General features: G+C 37.8%; 1 protein-coding gene across 3 annotated transcripts; it reads left to right on the forward strand.

The window, feature by feature from the left end:
• The first annotated feature begins 1,693 nt into the window (after positions 1-1,693).
• LOC124101221 (endogenous retrovirus group V member 2 Env polyprotein-like) lies at positions 1,694-10,827 on the forward strand. Of its 3 annotated transcripts, none has more exons than XM_046457090.2 (4): positions 1,694-2,136; positions 5,656-5,716; positions 5,817-5,905; positions 8,314-10,827. In XM_046457090.2, the coding sequence occupies exon 4, from the start codon at positions 8,806-8,808 to the stop codon at positions 9,826-9,828; it is 1,023 nt and encodes a 340-aa protein (XP_046313046.1). In that variant the 5' UTR covers positions 1,694-2,136; positions 5,656-5,716; positions 5,817-5,905; positions 8,314-8,805; the 3' UTR covers positions 9,829-10,827. The 3 variants fall into 3 exon arrangements, with proteins under 3 accessions (XP_046313046.1, XP_046313047.1, XP_046313045.1); XM_046457091.2 differs by having other exon boundaries at positions 8,317-10,827; XM_046457089.2 differs by having other exon boundaries at positions 1,694-2,131.
• The last annotated feature ends 1,131 nt before the right edge of the window (positions 10,828-11,958 follow it).

Here is an 11,958-nt window from a genome sequence, read left to right on the forward strand (position 1 = left end):
GGCCATCCAGTTCCAAGCATATTACCACTGCTGCCACAGCAAAATGAGTGCTGGTGCAAAGCCACTCTTCCTCACTTGGGAGAGACTCATTCCAACCATTGCTTCAGTGTAAATGCAGTTTTGTGTGTATGTACGTATGAGATAGGATATTTTTTGTTTTTCAGGATTTTTAAATATATTTATCTATATATATTCTTATTTGTCTATGTATATTCTTATTTATATGTCTATAAATTTTGTTTATTTGTGATTGTGTATGTGTGTGTGTATATATATAATTTGTTAAGGTTTGGAAGTGAGGAGTCCCTCAAAAGCTCATGTGTGAGACAATGCAAGAGGTTTAGAGGAGAAATGATTGGGTTATGGGGGTCTTAACCCAATCAGTAAATTAATCCCCTGATGGGATTAACTGGGTGATAATTTAAGGTGGGTAGGGTGTAGCTGGAGAAGGTAGGTCATTGGGGGCATACTTTTGGGGTATATATTTTGCATTTGGGGGTAGAGTCTCTCTCTGCTTTCTGATCATCATGTGAGCTTCTTCCTTCTGCCACACTCTTCCACCATGATGTTCTGCCTCACCTCAAGCTCTGAGGACTAGAGCTGGTCATGGACTGAGACTTCTGAAACGGTGAGCCCTCAAATAAACTTTTCCTCCTTAAAATTGTTCTTGTCAGTTCTTTTAGTCACAGAGTGAAAAAGCTGAAAGTATTCCTTTCAGTGTCTAGGGAAAAACCCCACATTGTCAGGGACACCTACATATTTATATGAATAAATATCTTACATGTTAATATGTTTATGTGTATATTTAACTGTGTTACAAATCCCTCCCTATATATTCATAAATATATTTTTGTATGCAACATATATATATTTTTTTTTCAATGAAGAAAACTACTATCTGAGGTGGCCATTTATTCCTCAGAGTACAATTGACTCCCCAAGAGATGTCTTGATATCCCATAGAGTTCCTGGTCTAAGGTTCCCACTCTGGACTGATTGTCACTTGTTGTTCCTTTAGCTTAGCTCTTGCTTTGTACAAGTGCATACATAATCCCCTACCCAATAGGTCTTTAAGATCAGGTTTGCCCTGCAAGGTTGCCCCTAAGTTAGATTATGTATATCATCAAACCCACAAAGTAGAATCTTTTCACTGATTCTGACTTTCCTACATTTGTCTGCAACCTCTGTGGTTGTCAGAAGAGGTTATCAAAACATTGCCCTGCCTTGGGTTCTCCAACAGGCAGAAGGGCCTTAGGATCTGGCTCCCTGGGTATTTCCAGTCCAAGCATTAATCAGAACTGACTAGAAGGGCTGTAAATCCAATCAGAGTGGGCCTAAAGTGGCTTGCTTTGAACTGTATGAGCTGAAGGAAACAGCACTCAGGTCCTAAGGTTATTCTCACTACAGCCCTGGGTTCAGTCTGTTTCTACTTTACAAATTCCTTTAAGGAGGGCCAGAATGTACTAACATATTGCTATCACGGCTATAGTCACCAGAAGGGTGAGGCCTAGCAGATCTTCCTTACCTGTGATAAGAGAAATGGAGTAAACTAAAAGGCCAGAGAATGGAGGGAGGGAAGAGATAAGAGAAGGCCGATTTAACTCAGCATTTCAAGCTAAGTCAACAAAGAAAAAAACTGCTCCACATTCCTTGCATGTATGCTGAAGATTACCCAACAAGGCCACATCACATTCTGCTTTTGAAACCAACAAACCAAGAAGTAGCAAAACCTTCTCTTTATGGACTAACCTCCTATCCCAGCACTCTCCTGCTTTGTCGTCCCACCCCTCTTATCTATAGCCAATGTAAGCTCAGTGTAAATGATTTATTTCTTCTCCCTGGATTTTCATGATAAAACACCCTGGCCCCTTAAGTCTGGTGGACATTTTTCCCCTGGCTCTCTGGCCATGCTGCTGGTGGCTTAGGGAATTTGTCCCAGGATCAGTTCTTCATCTTCTGGAGCATCTATACGGCTCAACAAACACTTTATTTTCAGAGACCTCTTAGTCTCAAGATTTGATCTAACCTTATTGGTGCAGCATTGGGATCCAGCCATCTGAAGAATAAGGAAGAAAGATATTTTTCCTTGGGTCCAAATACGACATCAAGAATCACTTTGAGACTACCAGAGGTAAGGTGAGTGCCTTTCCAGGAGGCTTTTGAAGTCTTAGAACTAAGGTTCCACATTTGAAATATACCAATTTAATAGGCTGTCCCTGGGTTTCTGCTGTTGAGGTCTTCAGTGGCAGTGGGAACTTTGCAACAGAGTTGTCATCTGTGCAGAGTTGCCAAACTGGAGCTGGTGAGTTATTGGAGGATGCTCCTCTATCTGGTATTATGATTTGTTGAGTTATTGTGGAAATTCCCCTAGACGTGGTATTATGATTTGTTGAGTTATTCTCATAATATATCTGATATTATGATTTGTTGAATTTGTTTAACAATTTGCTTGACCTGTTTCTTTCCAGCTGTGTAGTGTCTGCTTTAAATACTTTTAGCCCACAGTGACATCTTCTGGCCATTCATGTAATTACAATTTGGTTTGGATTTGGCATTATTCTGACTGATCAAAGCCATTAGCTATTTTACTATTAAATGAGGATGAATGAAAAGTCCCATCCCAAAGAAAAGAGATATTTCTCCTTCCAATATCCATTAGGAAATTTCCAGGTGACTGTAAATCTTTCAAAAGTGTCAGGACTAATTGTCCCTAATGTGTAGCACTCTCCCAGGGACCCCAATGGAAGAACATACCCCCTCCCTGGGTTAGAAGGAATACTCCTGATCAGCAAAATAATGGATTGATCTTTCCAGAATCTGGAACACCCTGACATACCTGGGGTATAGAGCATCTGAGACACATAAAAGAGTGACCAACCGCCCAGTGGTGACACCATGGGGAGCGGTTCTCATAAGCAGTACATCTCTGCAAGACACACCCATTCCCAGGTTTTGATTGACTGAGAGAAACTCTTGTAAAGTACAAAGAAAGATAATATCTTTGCAATTGCCTGAATGTGTCACTTCTGATCTGAGAATAACTTTTGGTTATTTTTTTTTTTTTTGGTGGCAAATTAGAAAACAAGCAAAGAAAGCCATTAGTTGGGAAGTTAAACTGGTGCTAAACCTAGTCGTAATCTCCAGACTCTAAATTTGCTCCTTACAAAATTCTCCTTCTTAAATAACTGAGACTTGTAATAAATTAAAACAGTGGTGGGAAGGATGGAAAACTCAAGAGATTCTGCCAGGTACTCTCCCACCCACCCACCAAACCTATTTATCCAACTTTTCTGTCTACGTTGGAGCACCTTCCCTCCCCTTCTCTTCCTTTACCTTCCCAGTCCCCCTGCCAGCCCCTCAGAACCTATTTTAATGAATCTATTTAAAATAAAAATACAAATATCAGTGGTAACTTCTTCAGAACCCCTCCCAATGGGAGAAAAAAAAAACAGCTGCTGGAGCAATTGGTGAACATGAAAGAAAAAATAGCTGTTAGGCCTAAAAAGACTCAGAAGACCAGAAACATGTGGGTGCTGCTGCTACTTGAGCATCCACTGTTCTCAATCATGATCCATCCCAGGGTTAACAGAAAATAGATTATGAACCAGCCCAGGTTGAACATGGGACTGGTCTCCCCCAACCCAAAATAAAAAGAAAAAAATCCACAACTTATATTGTCTGGTAGAAAGCAGAATTAAGGGTTAAGGCCAAAAAAAAAAATCCCAGATACTTATATGCTCCCTATAAGACAGAGTAGCATGATTTATAACAGTCGGTGTCTAGTACAGATGGGAGAGGGACAGCTTTGGATGCAACTTGCAGACTGGAAAAACCCTGAAGTTTTCCTAGGGACACAAATAATGTGGTCCCTTCTTTTGACAAAGCTAAGTACATTGCCAAACTGCTTTGGAAATATTTCTCAAGATTGTCTCAAACCTGTAGTTTGGTCCAGAATTTAAGATTCTCTAAAAAAAATCTATTTATGATGACTTCAAACAACTCTGTCACTTTTTCCAGAAGACTTCTGGTTTGCCTTAATAATTCCAAAACAACTAAAACTGTCTTAAATTCAGGTTTTTCTTAATGGACTAAACAAGGAACTATCTACTGTATCTAAAAGGGCCAAAATTGACCGAAAGTATATCCCCCTGTCCAACTAGTAGCCCAGGCTGATTATTTAACCAAAACTTTTAATGAAGTCAGAGAGAAGAAGGCTAATCACAATTGAATTTACAGCTGCAGCAATTATAGGCAAAAGCCAATTATTAATCTGAAAACAAACCTGAATAGTCTGTCATTACTATAAGAAACCTGGATATTGAGAAATGGACTAAAACTAAAAATAATTCAAAAGAGACATCCTAAACACATTGGCACCAAAATCCTCAAAGGTGAAATCTGACAGGACTCAAGAAACATAGCAGCTGAATCCTTTTCTTCCTTTAAATTCTTTGGGGAAAACGTCTATTCAGATGGAACCTGACCTTTATCCCATCTTAACAGACAGTGGGGCACCACCCTCTCTACCTTAAGCCCTGGTCAGATCCAGCAGTCCCTCCTTCCAGAGTACTAAAGAAATTAAAGTAAAATGGACTTAGATTTTCTCTCATTATTTCTTTTCAAGCCTGTAAATTTTTCTTAGAGATGTTGACCCATTCATTGCTTTCTGATCAATCCCTCTTCTATACGTAAATATAGGCAGATATTTTCTCCAAAAGCATAATTCTGTAATTTTTTATTTTCCTAAGAATGAACTATAACATTAGATTATATCTCCTCTGGTGTAAACAACAGGGAACATAATGAGAATGGTAACTTTCTCTTTTCTCTCGAAATTAATACAAAGTATCTAGCTGATAACCAATCTTTTCCATAGCTTAGAGACCTTCCTGAAGCTTTATGGACTTTTTGCAGGATTAACATCAGAAGAATTTACAGTGCCACCCACATAAAAATCACCATTGATATATCTAAACCTTAACCTCAAATTAATCAATATTCTTTCAGTGAGCATGCAATGGAAGGAATACAACTAATTGAAGAATGTATTAGGAAGAGATTAATCATTCCTTTATGAATCCTTAGAGCATTCTAATATTGCCTGTTCAGAAAACCACATAATAGTTGGGTGTCATGGTGCACACCTGTAATTCCAAGGAGGCTGTGGCAAGAGGGTTACAAATTCAAAGCCAGCCTTAGCAATTTAGCAAGGATCTGTCAAAAAAATAAAAAGGGTTGGAGATGTAACTCAATGGTTAAGTGACCGTGGTTCAGTCCCCAGTACCAAACACACACACATAATAGAGTTCTGTTCAAGACTGCAAGCTATAAATCAAGTAGCAACCCCAAGGCATTCAGTCCACATACTGAATGTGGATATTCATGCTGGTATTCCACCAGAAAGTAGATTCTTTACAGTAACTGATTGATGCAGTGCATTATTTAATATCCCTGTAGATCTAGAAAGTCAGTTTTTATTTGCTTTTACTTGAAATAGTCTTCAATTCACCTGGACTATAATGACTTGGGGATATACTGAAAGCTCAACATATTCACAGACTTTAAAACGAGATTTGAGCAATTTAGCTTTCTCTGAGGAGACAGTTTTATTACCATATGCTGATGACCTACTACTCTATGCTCCTTCCTTTTCAGTCCTTCAAGACAGACGGCTAAGAAACTGCTCCAAATTCTGGACAGCAAAGGAGACATAAAGGTATCTAAGGAAAAACTGCAGTTTAATTTAGCTTTCTCTGAGGAGACAGCTTTATTACCATATGCTGATGACCTACTACTCTATGCTCCTTCCTTGTCAGTCCTTCAGGACAGACGGCTAAGAAACTGCTCCAAACTCTGGACAGCAAAGGAGACATAAAGGTATCTAAGGAAAAACTGCAGTTTGTTGGTGAGTCTATTAAATATCTAGAACATATCATATCTTCTGAAGACTCAAATTGAATGATAATAGTTTGGCACACATACAAAAATATCCTAGACCAACTACTCAAAGATGATTGACAGGATTTGGCAGACTGACAGAATACTGTCAAAATCAAACTCCTAATTTTTCTTTGATTGCTCAGCCATTACATGAAGTGATACATGCTTATATACCAGAACCTTTACTGTGATCAATAGAACATCTTTGGGTTAAAAGATTTCTTTGAGCAACCCATCAGCCTTAGGCCATCCAAACTATGATCTGTCTTTTCATTTATTTGGGCACAAATGGAAAGGCATTGCTTTCAGAGTGCTTACATAGAAACGTGGAGAAATGCATATGCTTTGGGATATTACAGTCCACTGCTAGGCTGTGTAGTGCAGGGAATGCCTCTTTGCTTATGAGCAATTCCTGCTACTGTTCTTTTAGTAAGTCGCTGAAGACAGAGATGCAGACACCCCTTTATTTATGTTTCCCATGCAATAGAAGCCTTGTTTGCTTCATATCACAGCCTCTATCTGCCAGCAAGTTGACTTTGTATGAGATAACCCTTCTTTTAGCAGCCTACTTCGTCATAATAAGATGTCATATACTCAATCCAGTAACTTTATTACCCACAGAACTAGACAAAACCCTCATGACTGCATCTTATTAACTGTGTCACTCTTTCACCTCCTAGGAAAGATTTAAAGGAAACTATAATACCTAATTCTGATGGGTTTTGGCACAATTTAAATTCATATTTTAAATGTGAAAATCAGAAATACACTACTGGTTATGCAATAACTATTCCATTTGAAATTCTTGAGGCCACTTATCACATTTCACCTCGACCCAACAATCCAGAGCTTCATGCCTTAACACAGGACTATACATGAGCTAAAGAACTGATAGCCAATATTTATGCAGATTCTCATTATCCATTTGACATGGCCCTTGATTTTGGAATGTTATAGAAACAAAGAGGACTTATCACTGCTTAAGGAGGTTGAGAACAGTACTTTTGTATTGGAACTACTGGATGTTATTTTGTTTCCCAATAACTTGACTATCATCAAGCTCAATAGATATTCTAAATTAGAAATGAATATGCTGAAGGAAATCAATTAGCTGATGTTGCCATGCAAAAGGAAGCTCAAAATACTGACACTGTTGAGATTAAAATCCTTGCCCTTACACTACTCCCCAGGAGCATTAGAAACCACTGTATATAATGAAGATTTCCTGGAGTTTATACCTAGGCTTTAGTTTAGTGCCTCTGATGATGAGAGAATTTTTGGAAAACCTTGGAGGTTTTATGGACTCCAAAAAACCTTTGGTATGCACCTTAAAAACTTCCTATATTACCTGGTTCCATGATGAAAAGAATATGCCAAACTATATATGACCCAGCTCTTTGGTCCACAAAGAAGATGTTCAAATTTGCCTAACTTTCCAATATACATATGTGAATTTACTACAGTAGACCTCACCATTATGTATATCCACAAACACTAGTTTTAAAAAATGTAAATTAATAGGAATACCTGTAGAGTAGAGGAAAGGGAACAGCAGAGTATAGAAAGGGAAGTAAGTAAGCATTGGGGACTTAATTGGAGCAGACAATACTCCATGTATTTATAATTATGTCAAAATAAATTCTAATGTCATGTACAACTATTGTGGACCAATAAATTTTAAAAAAAGAATTTGCCAAACAATATTTGGTGAAGCCAACAACATTCTGCTATCTCTGCATGTCCTAGATGCCCCACATTTCCAAAGTACAATTCAAACCTACCAAAACCCAGCTAAAGAGATTTAAATTACCAACAAATCCTTTTTAAGTATAGCAAATAGGTTTCATACAGCTGTCTCTCTGTATAGCTGTCGGTATGGTTTGCAGGTTTTTTCACTGGGTGGAAACTTTCCCTGTCCACCATGCTACTGCCACCTCTCTGGCTAAAGTACTAATAGAAAAGACCATATCAACCTGGGGAACTCCTTCTGGACCACACACTGACAGGTCTTTGTGAGACAAATTGTCCAATAACTGTGTGCTATGTGGTCAATATTACAACATTTTCATTCTGCATACCACCCCCAGTCCTCTGAACTGGTACAAAGGTTAAACAAAATTATTAAAACTCAGCTAAATTTGTGGAAATCTTTTTTAAAAAGCCTGACCTACAATTTTTTTGAATTGAAGATCTACCCCATTTGGGAAGCATAGACTTTGCCTTTGGGGAATGATAACAGGAAGGCCTATACTACTTTTCTTTGTGCCCCTAGACTCTTTAGCTACTAAAGGGAGAATTCTTACATATTGCCGAGAGCTTATTAAGGTTGTTAATGAAAATTACTCTTTCATAAAACAATCTTTTTTTTTACAGCAGCAAGGGGAGTGACTTGCTACCTCAGAAACCAGCCTGCTGATTTTGTATACTGGAAAAGACATCTTTGTCAAAATTCTTTACCATCCTGCTGGCAAGGTCCTTTCTAGGCACATTCTGTGAATCCCTGTGCAGCCAAACTCAAGGAAATTAACTCCTAGATCCACGTTTCCACTTAAGAAGATCTAAACCCACTTGAATGGTCTAGCACCCCATTGCCAACATCAAGCTTCGTCTGACCAGGAAAAAATAATAATAACTGACATTTTGAGGTTGACTACTTCTGCCTAAGCATCTGGAACAGGCCTGTGCAAACCTTAAACTACTAAAATCTTCCTATACATCCTTATGTTTTTTTAATAGTTGCTATAGTAATTTTGTTCCTGGGAATACTTTTAATTTTGATTGTGTTACACAAAGCTGAACAGATTCCTTGTGTTTTAAATTATCTATTTCAAGCTTTTATTCTCACTATAGTCTCTAAAAATAATAATGAAAACATTTATATATATAGTTATATTTGTCACCTTTACCCAGGCATGGAAAGACAATGCCTTAGTCAGAATTTCACAGTCTCTAGCAACTTCTGGAAATTTAACAAAATGTTGGATATGCTACCCCAACCCTCGTACCACTCGTGAACATAACAGTCTACTCGTACAACCTGTTCTAAACTTTAGCTTAATTCCTGAGTGCATTGTCAATCAAACCCATCATAGCTATGTTGGATATAACCCCATAATCAGCTATCCAGTTCGTCTAGCACATTCCAGTCAACCTTTACCATGTTTTTATATTTACACTCGTATCCTTCCTCCAAAGTTTACCCATAAGACTATAGAAGAGGCTGAAGCTGCAATAATAAAACTTTTAGAAAAATACCATCAAGGATCCCTCAAAGGTGAAGGTCCAGATTTACCTGGGTGTGCTACTACTGACCCATGGCTTAATAATCTACGAGAACAAATTAGGCAAAACTTTGAGAAGTTTGTATGTGCACCCCCTGGCTTTATTTTTGTCTGTGGGGGAGATCACCACCCATGGGCCCGTAGATGCATTAAAGGGTGGATTATGAGGGGGCAATGCCTCCTAGGATATCTATTTACACCTGTATCCATATTCGATGCAGAGGAAACCCAACACTGGTCTAGTTCCCTCAAACCTCCCTCTGGATTCAAACAAGCCACTTTAGATGGTAGCTCCATCTACTCCTTTGGAAGAGCATTTTTGGCACAGTGGGAAGTTACTAATCGTGAGCAGATGATTAGAAACCTTTCTGTTACCTTAGGCAAACTTGCTGAAGAGAATGCTGCTTCCATTATAGCACAGCAAAAAGCTATTGACTTTTCACCCAATCTTAAATTAGACAGCCGAATTGCTCTAGACTACATATTAGCAGAAAAAAGAGGCATATGTATGGCAATGAATGCATCTTGCTGTGTCTATATAAATATGTCTCATGAAGTAGAAACCCATTTAGAAACTATTAGAAAAGAAGCCACCTGGATCAAATAGGTCTCTAACATGGAACCTGAATTTAATCTGTTTAGTGATCTTTCTGGTTGGTTATTAGTAGAAATCAACTGATTGTTTAGAAAAATATTATAGATGGTTTGATACTTCTACTTTTGATTGTTATAATCTCTAAATGCTATACTTTTAATTTTTCCCAACTATGTAAATCAATAGAATGAATTTTAGGCTAACATTATGCTAGCTCAAAAGATTGAACTACCTACCTATAACTTTCCTGAAGAAGCTATTTCTGAAAACATGTAAGAATTCTGTGGGTGAATGGTTAGAGGCTTGCTCTCTCTTCCTCTCTACCACTCATATTTGGACCAAAAAAAAACTCACTGTTTTTATCTACAAATTTCCCTCCTCCCTTGGATATAAATTCCTAGGAATGAACCTTCCTAGACATGTGAGATATGACCTGGAACATAAAATGGCTACATAAGAAGCAATAAAATTAATATAGCATCCATCAGCAATGCTTACTCTGAAAGACCTCAATAAAAGGGGGAATGATAAGAATTCTGGGATGTCTTAAGTTACAGGCCAGAGAATACAAGGAAGAAAAAGAAGTCCATTGAACTCATAGTTTCAACTTCAAGTTCAGTCAACAAAGAAAAAAGAAGAAGAAGGAAACATTCTAAATTTCTTGTCTGTATGCTGAAGACCACATTGTATTCTGCTTTTGGAAACAACCAACCAAAAAGTAGCAAAACTTTCTCTTTATGGACTACCCTGCCAGTACTTTGCCTGCTTTGTGATGTCCCGCCCCTCTTATCTGTAGCCAATGTAAGTTCAGTGCAAATTATTTGTGTTTCCTCATTCCAAAATTTTATTATAAAACACTATGCCCTAACCTTAGGTCTGGTGGACATTTTTTCACTGGCTATCTGGCCAGGCTGCTGGTGGCTTAGGGAACTTGTCCCAGAACCAGTCCTTTACCTTCTGGCTAGCACCTATAAAACTCAATAAACCCTTTATATCCAGAGACCTCTTAGTCTTAAGAGTTTGATTTAACACCTGTAAGAGCCTCTGACTATAAATATTTCACATATGCTATAAGAACTCCAAGATGGGTACATTTGATGGCACTTGGGCCAAGTTTGTAACAAAAGCACTGTGCTGCTGTTTCCCTTCTTCTAAAAGCCACAAGTAATTGACAGGCAGGATATTTCTTACTCTTTTAGCCCCCAGCATTGCAAGGAAATCAGGATACTGCCCACAGCCCTGGGGAATAAGTGCAAGTGTGTGTGTGTGTGTGTGTGTGTGTCTTTTGTTCTTTTGTGTTAATTTTATTTTTAACATATATACACTTTTATTTAAACATTTATTGTTTTATATGTTAAAATAAAGCATATATGCTTATAAAAATATATGTATTTACACAAAAGTAGTCAGTTTTAGTGTTACTTCAGTATACAATTATGTTTTTCCTTCATCATTGAAGAGACAACCCACACTTACAGGATCATCTACGTATTTTTTCATAAAAAATAAATATACAAATTATAGATATATGTACACATATTAATATGTTTATATATTTACCTCTGTTACATATTTCTCTCAATATGAGTATATTTTTATGAGTGTGAATGCATCTATTTTTTTCAAACAAGGATATTACTTGATGAAGAGGTTTTTAGGGTTTTGTTGTTATTGTTTGGTGTTTTTGTTTTTGTTTGGTTGGTTGGTTTTGGTACTGGGGATTGAACCCGGGGGACTTACTCACTGAGCTACATTCCCCAACCCTTTTTATTTTGAGACATGGCCTCATTAAGTTATTGAGAATCTCATGAGTTGCTGAGGCTGGCCTCAAACTTATGATCCTCATGCCACAGCCTACTGAGTGGCTGGGATTACAGGCATTTACCACCACACCAGACTGAGGTCATTTATTCTTTTAGCCTAGAGTTTGACTACTCAAGAGATGTCTTAAAATTTCACAGAGTCCCTGGTCCATGGCCCTTAATCAAAACTCATTGCCTCTTGTTTCTCTAAATTCCTACTATGGACATGTCTTTTATACCAGATTTTTTTTTTTTTTTCGGTACAGGAATTACACCCAGGGGAGCTTAACCATTGAGCCACATCCCCATCCCTTTTTATTTTTTTATTTGGAGACAGGGT

Source organism: Marmota monax, unplaced genomic scaffold, assembly GCF_021218885.2.
Source record: "Marmota monax isolate L192 unplaced genomic scaffold, Marmota_monax_Labrador192_F-V1.1 WCK01_AAM20220418_F8-fsc00263, whole genome shotgun sequence".
Classification (NCBI taxonomy): domain Eukaryota; kingdom Metazoa; phylum Chordata; class Mammalia; order Rodentia; family Sciuridae; genus Marmota; species Marmota monax.

What these genes read in the sequence shown, in the direction of transcription:
- LOC124101221 (XM_046457090.2), top strand. Translation starts at nt 8,806, where the DNA reads ATGAAAACATTTATATATATAGTTATATTTGTCACCTTTACCCAGGCA.